This window comes from Babylonia areolata, chromosome 5 (genome assembly GCF_041734735.1).
Source record: "Babylonia areolata isolate BAREFJ2019XMU chromosome 5, ASM4173473v1, whole genome shotgun sequence".
NCBI lineage: Eukaryota > Metazoa > Mollusca > Gastropoda > Neogastropoda > Buccinidae > Babylonia > Babylonia areolata.
In genome coordinates this window covers 6389241-6406740 of record NC_134880.1, presented here as the reverse complement: position 1 = coordinate 6406740, position 17500 = coordinate 6389241, and the positions used below count along the sequence as shown (strand labels likewise).

The 17500-nt window shown below is 42.6% G+C and overlaps 1 protein-coding gene across 1 annotated transcript in view; it reads right to left on the bottom strand.

Moving 5' to 3' along the window:
- Positions 1 to 4870: 4870 nt before the first annotated feature.
- The window catches only part of LOC143281891 (uncharacterized), a 21689-nt gene continuing 9059 nt past the window's right edge, over positions 4871 to 17500 (bottom strand). The window contains exons 4-10 of the mRNA XM_076587168.1: positions 16207 to 16292; positions 13178 to 13248; positions 12702 to 12772; positions 10203 to 10309; positions 9410 to 9474; positions 8596 to 8684; positions 4871 to 7048 (exon numbers count right to left, since the gene is read on the bottom strand). Coding sequence (XP_076443283.1) covers positions 6882 to 7048; positions 8596 to 8684; positions 9410 to 9474; positions 10203 to 10309; positions 12702 to 12772; positions 13178 to 13248; positions 16207 to 16292 — 656 coding nt within the window. The 3' untranslated portion in view covers positions 4871 to 6881. The remainder of the gene's footprint in view (positions 7049 to 8595; positions 8685 to 9409; positions 9475 to 10202; positions 10310 to 12701; positions 12773 to 13177; positions 13249 to 16206; positions 16293 to 17500) is intronic.

The following is a 17500-nucleotide window of genomic DNA, read 5'->3' as shown; positions in this document are numbered from 1 at the left end:
ATAACAATAACAACATTAACGATAACGACTCAACAATAATAGTTTTGTTAACACTGCTACATCTACTGCTACTACTACTACGAATAATTACCATCATCATCACTAACATCGTAAAAAGTAATAAAACGAACGCATTCACACATTCATATCCATACACATGCACACACTCTCTCCATCCAACACACACACACACACACGCCCCCCCCCCCCCCCCCCCACACACACACTCATATTTATGCACATACTTACGTACATACAGATACATGACCGAAGTGCGAAATATATAGCGGACATAAAGAGAACAGAGAAACACAACTATAACATTGTACATATACAAAAGTGATTAATTTGCTGATGCAGATTTTACAGGTGATAACATCCAGTCAACAGGCGAACAAGCAAAAACATTAAAGCACAAAGGTAGAAATAAAATAAATTCACTGCATATAAAGGTATAGATACAAACTTCACAAAAAACACACACATGATTTTCTGTCTTTTTTAGCTGGTAAAAAAATTGCTTTGTGGGAGAGAGAGAGAGAGAGAGAGAGAGGGTGGGTGGGTGGGTGGGTGGGGGGGGGAGTTCAAAGGTTCAAAAATCATTTATTTCGAGAAACCCGATTTAAATACATGGAGAGAGAGAGAGAGAGAGAGAGAGAGAGAGAGAGAGAAAGCGAACGAACGAACGATTTATTCAATATGAGGCCATCGCCACATTTGAAGGGGTTAATACACAAGAAAACAAGATTTTACACCTTTTATAGTGTTATGAATATCGTTCACATACAAACAGCATGCAAATACAAAAGCAGGCCTATTGCGTAAACAACTTGAGTTAAAATGGAGACCCCTGGAGCTGACAGTGTAAGCCAATGAACACTTCATGACTACTTACATGAGTGAGAGGAAGGATCTACCAAGCCTTGAAGTGTTCCACCCGCAGTGTGTGTATGTGTATGTGTATGTGTGTGTGTGCTGAAGGTGTCAAGCATGTGAAGGTTTCTTCGTTCACACAGTAGGCCCTGGTCAACAGGATGACCTTGGAGAGGTCTGACCTTCACCTTCAGCCTGCTGTCCATGTGAACTCTGTTATCACCGTTATCACCTCATTCAGGTTTTTGCCATCCGGTCAGGTTTTGACCATTTATCAGTGGATGGGGCTGTGTGTCTGTGTGTGTGCGTGTCCATCTCTGTTACTCTGACCCTCATTAGAAAATATATTGGTTATTTAAAAAATTGCATTGTATTGTATTGTAGTGGTGTGTGTGTGTGTGTGTGTGTGTGTGTGCGTGCGTGCGTGTGTGTGTGTGTGTGTGTGTGTGTGTGTGTGTGTGTGAATCTCTGTTACTTTGACTCTTATGAAAATATGTTTATTATCATTATAATTATTACTTTTTAATTTTTATTTTCAAAATTATTGTATTGTATTGTATTGTGTGTGTGTGTGTGTGTGTGTGTGTGTGTGTGTGTGTGTGTGTGTGTGTGTGTGTTCGCGTGTGTATATGTCTGCGTGTGTGCATGCGTGTGTTTGTGTGTGTCCGTGTGTGTGTGTGTGTGTGTGTTCGCGTGTGCATATGTCTGCGTGTGTGCATGCATGTGTTTGTGTGTGTGTTCATGTGTGTGTGTGTGTGTGTGTGTTCAGTGTGTGTGTGTGTGTGTGTGTGTGTGTGTGTGTGTGCCATGTAATGAAAACGACATGGTGCACCAACACCTGTCTCTGCTTGCATCACGTGACGTCATCACACCGCAGTCACTGCATGACGACCGACACCGCTGTTGACGTGTTGACCTTTCCACTCTGACCCTTACACACAGGTTGCTGCTGGCCGAGAGACCCAGACGACAGTTGTGGTGTCCGGACAGGTCAAGTGCTTGGCGATAGGCAGGAGGGTTATCTGGATACCTGTCACCGGTATCTGTGACTGTTGTCAGTGTCAGTTGTCACCGGTATCTGTGACTGTTGTCAGTGTCAGCACAGTGAGCTCAGGACAGGGCGTCATGCCGTTCGACCTGTGATGACTGATACACTGACACCGTCACTGACCTGGTGTCACTGTCACTTCTTACATGGTGTCACTGTCACTTCTTACATGGTGTTACTGTCACTTCTGACCTGGTGTTACTGACATGGTGTCATTGTCACTTCTTACCTGGTGTCACTAACATGGTGTCATTGTCACTTCTTACATAGTGTCACTGAGATGGTGTCATTGTCACTTCTTACATGGTGTTACTGACATGGTGTCATTGTCACTTCTTACATGGTGTCACTGACATGGTGTCATTGTCACTTCTTACATGGTGTCACTGACATGGTGTCATTGTCACTTCTTACATGGTGTCACTGACATGGTGTCATTGTCACTTCTTACATGGTGTCACTGACATGGTGTCATTGTCACTTCTTACATGGTGTCACTGACATGGTGTCATTGTCACTTCTTACATGGTGTCACTGACATGGTGTCATTGCCACTTCTTACATGGTGTCACTGACATGGTGTCATTGTCACTTCTTACATGGTGTTACTGACATGGTGTCATTGTCACTTCTTACATGGTGTCACTGACATGGTGTCATTGTCACTTCTTACATGGTGTCACTGACATGGTGTCATTGTCACTTCTTACATGGTGTTACTGACATGGTGTCATTGTCACTTCTCTGTCACTTCTGACATGGTATCACTTACATGGTATCCCTGTCACTTCTTACATGGTATCAGCATCACTTCTGATATCACTTCTGACATGGTATCACTGTCACTTCTGACATGGTATCAGCATCACTTCTTACATGGTGTCACTGTCACTTCTGACATGGTATCAGCATCACTTCATACATGGTGTCACTGTCACTTCTGACATGGTATCAGAATCATTTCTGACATGGTGTCACTGTCACTTCTCACATGGTGTCACTGTCACTTCTTACATGGTATCACTGTCACTTCTGACATGGTATCAGAATCATTTCTGACATGGTGTCACTGTCACTTCTGACATGGTATCAGCATCACTTCTTACATGGTGTCACTGTCACTTCTCACATGGTATCAGAATCACTTCTTACATGGTGTCACTGTCACTTCTGACATGGTATCAGCATCACTTCATACATGGTATCAGCATCACTTCTGACATGGTATCACTGTCACTTCTTACATGGTGTCACTGTCACTTCTGACATGGTATCACTGTCACTTCTGACATGGTATCAGAATCACGTCTTACATGGTATCAGAATCACGTCTTACATAGTGTCACCGTCACTTCTTTTGTTGTCTCCACAAAGTCTGACAGTGACCACACAGGGGTGTAAGCTCTATAGGTTTAAATGGGAAGATGGGGAATGCAGCCGTGTATCTTGAGGACACTTGTTAGAAGACACAAGTGAGAGATTGTTAGAGTGATAGGTAGCGATACAAATATGGCTATGAATATTGGCTGTAGACAGGAGTTCCACCAACATTTCTTTCATTTACTACATAATGACCTTGATCTCTGACACTGCACCTTGTTTTCCATATTGTGGTTAAAAAAAGGACAATGGAAATGTTTTATTCATGCTTCTTTTCTACATCGGAGAAAATAACACTTTCTTTCCAGATGTGACTCGAACACAACACAACACACATGCACACACACATAGTCTCTCTCTCTCTCTCACTCTCTCTCAATTTCTACTATCACAAAGACAAAATATATAATCTATGCCAACATTTTTATTTTCCTTCAGCATACACTTGCAGTGAAGAATTGTTCCCTCGGTTACACGTTCTCTCAGTCACAAAGCAACCACCACTGTACCCACGTATCAAAAGGAACAGAAAAGGAAGTACATGTCAACGCCAGAAACAAGAAATAAGTACACCACACAGACATTCTGTTTGTTTCCCATCACTTCTGGTCTGCTATCCACAAAAAAAATACCAAAATAACAACTGGAAGAAACCAATGCAACATACTCCTATATTTTAGCATACACCACAGCAATACTAATTCATAGTAGTATACAGCAGAAGAAACATAAACCAACAATTGGCAATAAAATCTGTTAAAAAATGAGTGGTATTGACAACAATATGATGCATAAACTAGAAGGTAAATCAAACTATTGGACAGCATAATATGTGTGTAAAATATTTTCAAAACTGCAACATATGTAAATGAAAACTGAAATAAATCTGTTGCTGTACAGAACTGGAATGGCCAGTTTCTACCTATGTTGAAATTGGTTGGGTTTTTTTTTTAAAGAAGAAAAAATGCCTCACCCCTTTAAAAAAAAAAACCACACCTTTTTTTTGCCCCAGTTTATATCAAGCATCTTTGTAAAGTTGTTTTATTATGACAGAATTCTCTATGACGTTGTTTTCTGTGTCTCAATATATGTCTCTCTCTATATATATACATATACATGTGTCTATCATACCTATCTATTTACCTATTTACCAATTTATCTATCTAAGCACAGATAGACAGATAGATCACAGATAGACAGATAGATAGATAGACAGATAGATAGATAGACAGATAGATAGACAGACAGACTGACAGGCGGATAGTTAGCTAGACAGATAGATAGGGAGGTGCTGAGAGGGGAGGTTGGGGGAAGAAAATCCCTGCTGATTCGGCACTGGTTTTGAACCTGGGATCCAATGATCTGATTGTTTCATTGCAACGAAGTCTGATTCACAAGGCCACCATTCCTGGTACCGACCTCATGGACGATCCACTAATGCTGAAGAAAGAGCTGAGCGCGGGGAAGCTGCTGGAAGAAGGACAGTGAGAGACTGGTGTAGACCTCAGGCCTGACACACTGAAGTGGCCTGACAATGTAAAGCCAGTCACCACAGGGTCCGAAAGGGAAATATCACGTAGGGCTTTTTCCCCCAGTACAAAAGTACATGTGTTCAGTTTCCAGAAAGTATAGAAATATAGCATTTCTCCAAAAGTTGATATCAGCCATGTCATCAAATTAAACATTCATGGTCAAATGATAAATTCTTGCATCCAAAGATCTTGAGAACAGTTTGAAGCAACAAACAATCAATATCTTCACAATGTCTACACATACAATCTGATTAATATGACTTAGACAATTCAGTTCAGGAAGCGTCACAGAGTTCAGACAAATCCATGTACGCAACATCACATCTGCTAAGCAAATGCCTGACCAGCTGTGTAACAAAAAGGTAGACAAAAATAAAATTAATATGGAAGAAGTATATTGAAATATAGTTGAAAAAATAGAACTTTATAAACTCCCAGGCAATCGCAACTAAAACCAGTGTTGTCATATCCTTCAGATTTCAAAGTCATTCATGGACACTTAAAAAAAAATCTGGCTGCATAAGTACATTTGACAGAACCTTGATAAACATGTCATGGTCTTCTGGAAGTTAAAACATGATAATTGGTCACAAAGCTAATTTTAAAATTTCTGCTGCTGTATAAACATGACAAATCAACACGTCACCGCCATCAGAGGAACAGGTACATCTTCCTGGATCATAAAACTGGACATCAACCTCAGGGTCATGAACCCTCATCAACATGCAATGCAACACGGTTTCAGAGTGAGTTACTCAAGGGGGCATCACTGCACTGCTTTCCAATGTGTTCACCCCACACCACATCTACACTGCAGATGCCTGACCAACAGCACAACCCAACACTCTAGTCAGGCCTGGAGTGCATGCATATATTCTTGAGTAACTATCAGAGTGGATTTCTTCAAAGGAATTTTCCTAGAGGATACTTATGCTGCCATAGGTTCCTTTTCAGTTCAGTTTCAGTTTCAGTAGCTCAAGGAGGCGTCACTGCATTCAGACAAATCCATAACGTTACACCACATCTGCCAAGCAGATGCCTGACCAGCAGCGTAACCCAACGCGCTTAGTCAGGCCTTGAGAAAAAAGAAAAGAAAAAAGAGGTGAATAAATAACAGATAAGTGTACATAAATAAATAAATAATAATTATAATATAAATAAAGGTAGTAGTAATAATAATAATAATAACAATAAATAAATAAATAAGACAACAATGATGATCTTTTTCAGTGCACCAAGTAAGAGTTGCGCACAGCACCTTGGTTTATCGTCTCACTGAGTGACTACCGGTTGATGCTCAGTTTGATTTTCCGGTCAATCTTCGGAGAAAGAGCATGACCAGGATTCAAACCCAGACCCTCACAGACACTGTACTGGCAGAAAAGAGTCTTAACCATTCTGCCACCTTCCTCCTCCAGCTGAAAAAGAAATACGACAACACAACTAAAAGCAAAAGCAGGGATGTCTACTGAAATTCAATACATGCATAGGTTCTGCCCCAAGATCAAAAGTGACCCATTACTGTGAAAGAACACCGAATGTCTGACCACGCTCTGGTCTTTTCACAGGAAATGTATTCATCATCACTGTGACAGAACAGTGAAGGTCTGTCTTTCCACAGGAAATTCTCACATTATTACTGTGACAGAACAGTGACGGTCAGATCACATTGTCTTTTCACAGGAAATCTACACATCATACACTGTGACAGAACAGTGAAGGTCTGTCTTTCCACAGGAAATTCTCCCATTATCACTGTGACAGAACAGTGAAGGTCTGACCATATACTGTCTTTTCACAGGATATCTACACATCACCACTGTGACAGAACAGTGAATGTCTTTTCACTGGAAATCTACACATCATCACTGTGACAGAACAGTGAAGGTCTGACCACATTCTGTCTTTTCACATGAAATCTACACATCATGACAGCATAGCAAACGTCTGACCACACACTGTCTTTTCACAGAAAATCTACACATCACTGTGACAGAACCATGAATGTCAGAACACACACTGTCTTTTCACAGGAAATGTACACATCATCACTGTGACAGAACTGTGAACGTCTGACCACACTCTGTCTTTTCACCGGCGGCCAAGGTGAAAGGGGAAGAGACGCGGCCAGCCTCCACACACAGCATGTAGCGCCATCCGTTGTCGTCAAAGTCCCCCATTTCCTTGGCCTTCTTCTCCCAGGGATTCCACACCACTGGCATCAAACAGCATGGCACTGCGTCAGTCTCTCTATTGATTACTACCTTTATATTGATTGATTAACTCTTTCACCTCTATGTTTCTGTGTGAAAAAAACACCCCCAGCGTCAAATATTTCAGAAACGCTGCTCTCAGTCACAAGCTTCGGTTCATGTCAAAACAAAACTGACTTGTTCACTTTAAACTCCATCAGGGGTCAATGGTTTGTCATCGTTCTATTGGTGGGAAACTGGTTGAAGCTGTTGAGCTTTGTTACAATGTGAAAAATGGTCTTATCAACATGACCCCTAGATGTCGACAAATTCGTCCATGGCGGTGCACTGTCTAGTCAACAACAGTGGCCGATGGTGGTAAAAGAGTTAATTTGACTGGGATTCCACACTACTGGGATCAAACAGCATGGCACTATGTACTCTCTTCATTCTTACCTTTTTCATTGATTGGTTGACTGATTTTTTTTTTCAAACAAACAAACAAACATCCACATAATATCATGCACTTGCACACATACACATACATGAGTTGACTCTAGTTACACTGTCTACTGACTGGTATCAGGAAAGACAATCACAGCCTCTGTTTTCCAGAGCCAGGCGGAGAGAAAATATGATGAATAAATAAATGCATAAATACATATAACGGTCTGCAGAGTTTCATTGGTGCATCTGGACATTACCCATGTCACAACCCCCACCTTCAAGAAAACAACAACACCACCACCCAGTTAGTCAGTTATGCCCATCACTCCCCCCCGGAGCATAGGCCGCTCACAACAGTCCGCCAGAGTCCTCTGTCCTGGGCTGCCCTTTCTATTTGTCTCCAGGTGTGCCCCATCTTCTTGGTGTCTGCCTCGAGGTCACGTCGCCAGGTGTTTCTTGGCCTTCCTCTCTTCCGTTTGTCCTGGGGATTCCATTTCAGTGCCTGCCTGGTGATGTTACTGTCTGGCTTCCTCAGGGTGTGCCCGATCCACCTCCATCTTTTGCGCCGAATCTCGTCTTCGGCTGGCAGCTGGTTGGTACGCTGCCACAGGTCTGCGTTGCTGATAGTGTCGGGCCAGCGTATCTGGAATATCCTTCTCAGGCAGCTGTTGATAAAGGTCTGCACTTTCCTGATGGTGGTCTTTGTTGTCCTCCATATCTCTGCTCCATACAGAAGGACTGACTTGACGCTGGAGTTGAACAGCCTGATCTTCGAGCTAATCAACAACACCTTGGAGCTCCAGATGTTCTTCAGTTGCAAGTATGCTGCCCTAGCTTTGCCGATTCTTGCTCAACAACAACACCCCCCCCCCCACCACCACCCCAAAAAAAGCAAAAAACTCCCCCCAAAAACAAACAAACAAAAAAAAAAAACAACAGAATGAAACCTCGCCCCCATTCCTAAACAACAACAACAACAACAGATAAACAATCAGATTATGAAACAGAGAGATATATAATGAGATGAAGAAAGAGAGAGAGAGACCCCCCCACACCTGCCCCTCCCCCCTCTCCCCCTAAGGAAAAACACAACAACATGAATATGTGTGCAGCATGGTCTTACCTGTGTCTGTCAAGTTAGCAGCAGTCAGCTGGACACATTTCTTCTGTGCTGACTGGATGTACACTGTGTCTGGGCTGTTCTTGTACACCCTGGACACATCATGTCATCATTGTACTGTGTTGTGTTGTGTTGTGTTGTACTGTGTTGCTGAGTTGTGTTGTGTTGTACTGTGTTGTTGTGTTGTGTTGTATTGTGTTGTTGTGTTGTGTTGTACTGTGTTGTTGAGTTGTGTTGTGTTGTACTGTGTTGTTGTGTTGTGTCGTACTGTGTTGCGTTGTGTTGTGTTATGTTTGTGTTGTACTGTGTTGTACAGTGTTGTGTTGTTTCAGTGATGTACGAAGTGTCAGGGCTGTTCTTGTACACCCTGAACACACCATGTCATTGTTGTACTGTGTTGTTGAGTTGTGTTGTGTTGTACTGTACTATGTTGTTCTGTTGTGTTGCAATGTGTTGTGTTATGTTGTGTTGTACTGTGTTGTTGTGTTGTGTTGGGCTGTTCTTGTACACCTTAAACACATCATTCACACATCATCATCATATCACATTTGTACTGTATTGTATTGTATTATATTGTATTGTATTGTATCAGTGATGTACAATGTGTCAAGGCTGTTCTTATACACCCTGAACACATCATTAACACATTACTGTCTCATTGTGTTGTGTTGTGTTGCATTGTGCTGTATCTTCAGACTGCATGGAACATTTCTGAAAAGACACTGCAAAATGATTTCATAATCCAGCTATAAATTCAGGGCAGGCAGAGGCAGACAACCAGACAGACAGAGAGACAGACAGAAGAAGAGAAATTTACCTGTCATAATTTCCGTCAATTGCAAGAGCTTCATTGCCTTCTGCAAATTCCTTGGAGTCTCTGACCTGTGACAGGAGAAAGAAAACACTGTGTCAGTGAATCATCTGTCCCTGGCACACACCACACACACCTCTCCTCACTGACCAATGGAAAGTCACCACACACACCTCTCCTCCTCACTGACCAATGGAAAGTCACCACACACACCTCTCCTCACTGACCAATGGAAAGTCACCACACACACCTCTCCTCACTGACAAATGGAAAGTCACCACACATACATCTCTTCATTTACCAATGGAAAGTCACCACACACACCTCTCCTCACTGACCAATGGAAAGTCACCACACACACCTCTCCTCCTCACTGACCAATGGAAAGTCACCACACACACCTCTCCTCACTGACCAATGGAAAGTCACCACACACACCTCTCCTCCTCACTGACCAATGGAAAGTCACCACACACACCTCTCCTCACTGACAAATGGAAAGTCACCACACACACCTCTCTTCATTTACCAATGGAAAGTCACCACACACACCTCTCCTCACTGACCAATGGAAAGTCACCACACACACCTCTCCTCCTCACTGACCAATGGAAAGTCACCACACACCTCTCCTCACTGACCAATGGAAAGTCACCACACACACCTATCCTCACTGACCAATGGAAACACACACAGAGACACACACACCACACACACTGACACACCACACACAATGACAAACTACACACACACACACAGACACAGACACAGACAGTATAGCAGCTGTTTCCATTCTGACCTTATCCACATACTGCAGACCTTTCAGACCGACCAGATGCGCACTGTTGATGTTGGCAACACGGAAATAGTTGTGGAACAGGCACGTGAAATCAAAACTCTGCTTCCCTGCAGTCACACGAAACACAGAGTGAATCACACTTCATGTACAACCCAGTGTAAAAATACATCTGTACAATTACCTGTTTACAAAAAGGTGGCTAAAATGTCTTCACAAAAATATGTATTTAATGAAAGTGAAAGATGAGTCTGAAAAGAATCATAAACATACAGTCAGTATCAGCATGTATAAACTGGACAACTGCACACACATGTAGCAGACATGCAGAGTAACACATCAACTGCAATCCTCACCGCAGGTGCTACACACAGACAGAGTAACACATCACCTGCAATCCTCACCGCAGGTGCTACACACAGAGTAACACATCACCTGCAATCCTCACCACAGGTGCTACACACAGACAGAGTAACACATCACCTGCAATCCTCACCGCAGGTGCTACACACAGACAGTAACACATCATCTGCAATCCTCACCACAGGTGCTACACACAGACAGAGTAACACATCAACTGCAATCCTCACCGCAGGTGCTACACACAGAGTAACACATCACCTGCAATCCTCACCACAGGTGCTACACACAGACAGAGTAACACATCACCTGCAATCCTCACCACAGGTGCTACACACAGACAGAGTAACACATCACCTGCAATCCTCACCACAGGTGCTACACACAAACACATCACCTGCAATCCTCACCACAGGTGCTACACACAGACAGAGTAACACATCACCTGCAATCCTCACCACAGGTGCTACACACAGACAGAGTAACATATTACCTGCAATCCTCACCACAGGTGCTACACACAGACAGAGTAACATATCACCTGCAATCCTCACCACAGGTGCTACACACAGACAGAGTAACATATCACCTGCAATCCTCACCACAGGTGCTACACACAGACAGAGTAACACATCACCTGCAATCCTCACTGCAGGTGCTACACACAGACAGAGTAACATATTACCTGCAATCCTCACCACAGGTGCTACACACAGACAGAGTAACATATCACCTGCAATCCTCACCACAGGTGCTACACACAGACAGTAACATATCACCTGCAATCCTCACCACAGGTGCTACACACAGACGGAGTAACACATCATCTGCAATCCTCACCACAGGTGCTACACACAGACAGTAACATATCACCTGCAATCCTCACCACAGGTGCTACACACAGACAGAGTAACATATCACCTGCAATCCTCACCACAGGTGCTACACACAGAGTAACACATCACCTGCAATCCTCACCACAGGTGCTACACACAGACAGAGTAACACATCATCTGCAATCCTCACCACAGGTGCTACACACAGACAGAGTAACACATCACCTGCAATCCTCACCACAGGTGCTACACACAGACAGAGTAACACATCACCTGCAATCCTCACCACAGGTGCTACACACAGAGTAACACATCACCTGCAATCCTCACCACAGGTGCTACACACAAACACATCACCTGCAATCCTCACCACAGGTGCTACACACAGACAGAGTAACATATCACCTGCAATCCTCACCACAGGTGCTACACACAGACAGAGTAACATATCACCTGCAATCCTCACCACAGGTGCTACACACAGAGTAACACATCACCTGCAATCCTCACTGCAGGTGCTACACACAGACAGAGTAACATATTACCTGCAATCCTCACCACAGGTGCTACACACAGACAGAGTAACATATCACCTGCAATCCTCACTGCAGGTGCTACACACAGACAGAGTAACACATCACCTGCAATCCTCACCACAGGTGCTACACACAGACAAACACATCACCTGCAATCCTCACTGCAGGTGCTACACACAGACAGAGTAACATATCACCTGCAATCCTCACCACAGGTGCTACACACAGACAGAGTAACATATCACCTGCAATCCTCACCACAGGTGCTACACACAGAGTAACACATCATCTGCAATCCTCACTGCAGGTGCTACACACAGACAGAGTAACACATCACCTGCAATCCTCACCACAGGTGCTACACACAGACAGAGTAACACATCACCTGCAATCCTCACCACAGGTGCTACACACAGACAGTAACACATCATCTGCAATCCTCACCACAGGTGCTACACACAGACGGAGTAACACATCATCTGCAATCCTCACCACAGGTGCTACACACAGACAGAGTAACATATCACCTGCAATCCTCACTGCAGGTGCTACACACACCTGTCACCTTCAACAGGCTTTGTGTGTGTGACCTTTGACTCCATGTTCAGGGGATCTTACTCCGTCTTGAAATTCTTGAGAAGCTATAAGAAGTTATGGCACAGTTTATACAGATACTGATGTTCAGGTCAAATGAATGACCAGGTGGACATCAGTGACATCACATACCTGTGTTCTGAATGACCATGGTGGACATCAGTGACATCACATACCTGTGTTATGAATGACCATGGTGGACACCAGGGAAGTTTCTTTCACTGTCAAAGTGTACTCCACACGGAACCTGAAACAATATATAGTATGCACATGACAGATTCACGGACACGTCTGATAACATGAACCATAATGTACATCTTATTTATGGCAGATTCACAGAAACATCTAATAAACTGAACCACAATATACATCTTATTTATGACAGATTCAAAAAAATTCATAGAAACATCAGATAAACAGAACAACAATTGAATACACATCATTCTTACGAAACATTCACAGGAACACCTGATAACCTGATTACAGTATACATGATACTTACGACAGTTTCAACATGGAAACATCTGGTAACCCGACCCACAATATATATCACAATAATGACGGAAACACCTGATTACTTGAAGCAAAATATTATCATTACAGTTCAGATATCACCTGTCTCCGCCCCCCCCCACCTCCGTCCCCCACCCACCTGTTGTCCCACATGCCGCGTGTCTCATCATCATCTTCCAACAGAAAGGTTGCTGTTACATCACCGCTGTCCTGTAATACACATCACTCATCTATCATGTCCTGTAACACTGAACAATGCACACACCACATTTCTATCATGTCCTGTAACACTGAACAATGCACACACCACATTTCTATCATGTCCTGTAACAATGGACAAGACACACATCGCTCTTCTATCATGTCCTGTAACACTGAGCAATGCACACATCACATTTCTATCATGTCCTGTAACACTGAGCAATCCACACATCACTTTTCTATCATTACCTGTAACACTGAACAATACACACATCACATTTCTATCATGTCCTGTAACACTGAACAATACACACATCACTCTTCTATCATGTCCTGTAACACTGAGCAATACACACACCACTTTTTTTTCTATTATGTCCTGTAACAATGGACAATGCACACATCACTTTTCTATCATGTCCTGTAACACTGGACAATGCACACATCACTTTTCTATCATGTCCTGTAACACTGGACAATGCACACATCACATTTCTATCATGTCCTGTAACACTGAACAATGCACACATCACTCTTCTATCATGTCCTGTAACACTGGACAGTACACACATCACATTTCTATCATGTCCTGTAACACTGGACAATACACACATCACTCATCTATCATGTCCTGTAACACTGAGCAATACACACATCACTCATCTATCATGTCCTGTAACACTGAGCAATACACACACCACATTTCTATCATGTCCTGTAACACTGGACAATACACACATCACATTTCTATCATGTCCTGTAACACTGGACAATACACACATCACTCATCTATCATGTCCTGTAACACTGGACAATACACACATCACTCATCTATCATGTCCTGTAACACTGAGCAATACACACATCACTCATCTATCATGTCCTGTAACACTGAGCAATACACACACCACATTTCTATCATGTTCTGTAACACTGAACAATGCACACATCACTTTACTATCATGTCCTGCAACATTTAGCAATACACACATCACATTTCTATCATGTCCTGTAACACTGAACAATACACACATCACTCTTATATCATGTCCTGTAACACTGAACAATGCACACATCACTTTTCTATCATGTCCTGTAACACTGAGCAATACACACATCACTCTTATATCATGTCCTGTAACACTCAGCAATGCACACATCACTCATCTATCATGTCCTGTAACACTGAGCAATACACACATCACTCATCTATCATGTCCTGTAACACTGAGCAATACACACACCACATTTCTATCATGTTCTGTAACACTGAACAATACACACATCACTCATCTATCATGTCCTGTAACACTCAGCAATGCACACATCACATTTCTATCATGTCCTGTAACACTGAACAATACACACATCACTTTTCCATCATGTCCTGTAACACTGGACAATACACACATCACTCTTCTATCATGTCCTGTAACACTGGACAATACACACACCACTCATCTATCATGTCCTGTAACAATGGACAATACACACATCAATTTTCTATCATGTCCTGTAACAATGGACAATACACACATCACTCATCTATCATGTCCTGTAACACTGGACAATACACACATCACTCATCTATCATGTCCTGTAACAATGGACAATACACACATCACTCTTCTATCATGTCCTGTAACACTGAACAATACACACACCACTTTTTTTTTCTATCATTACCTGTAACACTGAACAATGCACACATCACTTTACTATCATGTCCTGCAACATTTAGCAATACACACATCACATTTCTATCATGTCCTGTAACACTGAACAATACACACATCACTCTTATATCATGTCCTGTAACACTGAACAATGCACACATCACTTTTCTATCATGTCCTGTAACACTGAGCAATACACACATCACTCTTATATCATGTCCTGTAACACTCAGCAATGCACACATCACTCATCTATCATGTCCTGTAACACTCAGCAATGCACACATCACTCATCTATCATGTCCTGTAACACTGAGCAATACACACATCACTCATCTATCATGTCCTGTAACACTGAGCAATGCACACATCGCTTTTCTATCATGTCCTGCAACACTGAACAATACACACATCGCTCTTCTATCATGTCCTGTAACAATGGACAATACACACATGACTCTTATATCATGTCCTGTAACACTGAACAATACACACATCACCTTTTTTTTCTATTATGTCCTGTAACAATGGACAATACACACATAACTTTTCTACCATGTCCTGTAACACTGAGCAATGCACACATCGCTTTTTTTATCATGTCCTGTAACAATGGATAATACACACATCACTTTTCTATCATGTCCTGTAACAAAGGACAATACACACATTGCTTTTTTATCATGTCCTGTAACACTGAGCAATACACACATTGCTTTTTTTTTTATCATGTCCTGTAACACTGGACAATACACACATCGCTTTTCTATCATGTCCTGTAACACTGAACAATACACACATTGCTTTTTTTTATCATGTCCTGTAACAATGGACAATACACACATCGCTTTTCTATGTCCTGTAACACTGAACAATACACACATCACATTTCTATCATGTCCTGTAACACTGAACAATACACACATCACCTTTCTATCATGTCCTTTTTCTGGATACAGTTACAGATAGATATACATAGATAAACACAGTTAGCCAGCTTCTACACCCAGAATAAACTTTATAAAACGTGAACAACATGTCCTTCACTTTCACCCCTTTCTACAGCAAAAATAAGCAACAATACACATGTACACATCGATGTGCAAATGCTTACAAAGTATGATTTATGGGTACTTTCTTGTTCTACATATACTGAAAATAATTATCATTGACTGTCATCTGTCTGGCTATACAGTGATTTATTTGACTGACATGCACATATGACAGTATAGCTATAATTACATGATCTTTTTAAAAAAATTTCCTTAAAATTACGTCCCCAGACTTGTACCTGCTTGGTGGCGGGCTTTGTCAGTGTCCATCTCTTGATTCGAGCAAATCCATGTTGTGGCCCCAGTGACCAGGGACCAAAGTTGGCTGGGAACAACAAACAACATCCAGTCTGTCAAAAAAACCAACAACTATGTATGATTATATAAGTAAACACAGATCACAGATAGAGAGATACAGAGATAGACAGACAGACGAACAGATATGCTACATTCTTCTTCTCTCTTCCTCTCCCACAACTCTGTGACTTGGACACCATGCAGAACTGTCCAGCAGATTCCTCCAGGTCTGTGGGCAGTGTGTCAAAGCCTGGGTCTCTGCAAATGAGTTTCCAGTCTATTCTGGAAAGCTGTCAGTCCATTTTTTTTTGGCCCCCCTCCCCCCCACCCCCCTGTCTCACTCCCTCAACAGTTCCTTGGAGGACGGCTTTAGCAAGGCTGATTGATCTTGTTACGTGGTCATACAAGCATAGTTTTCTTCTTTTTTTTTTTTTAAATTTTTTTTTTATATGTCTTATGTCAGCAGATTTTCACAAAGTCCAATGTGCTGCTTGATGGTCTGGCACACTTGTCCTTTGGTGAAGTAATCAGTGTATCTGATGTTTAGTATCTAGCGATAACACCTCATTTCCATGGCTTGAATTCTTTTTTTTTTTTTGCTGCCCCATCATGTGGCACCGTTTCACTGGCATTACTCCCACGCTGCTCATTAAAATTCCCCCATACACAGCCACACCCGGGTTCGTCTGTCACAGTTCCAGCGTCGGCAGTCCACAGGGAACCACTGATGTTAAGTCACAGGAGGCCATACACCAGAGGAGACCCTGCACTGCTGTTGAGTCATGTCGGTGGTGTTCAGTGGTGCCTGTTCTGATCTAACATACTTAGGACACCACCTACCAAGCCCCCTACTAACGACAATAGCTTAGTCTTGGAGCCAGACTGAGTGAGCGTCCCTCCCAGAGTGGAGACCACCACCATGTCCCTCAAACAACAGAACCCGTGAATCTGCCGACACTGAAGACATTGACACGACTCACCCCAAGCACAGAAGTGGAGGGGTATCGAAACCGAGGTCACCATGAGAACAGGGCATCAAAGGCCACAGACTTTGAGACTGTTTTGTTTATACTGATGATGATGGAGGAGGAGGAGGATGATGACGATGTTGCTATGTAGGTCCATTTTGGTTTGGGACTGCGTGACAAGGCTGTATTCTACGCTTTCTGTCATAATGATATCCCAGTGTTAACCAGGCCTGAGAGATACAGACACCTGTAGTGTTGGTCAAGTAAT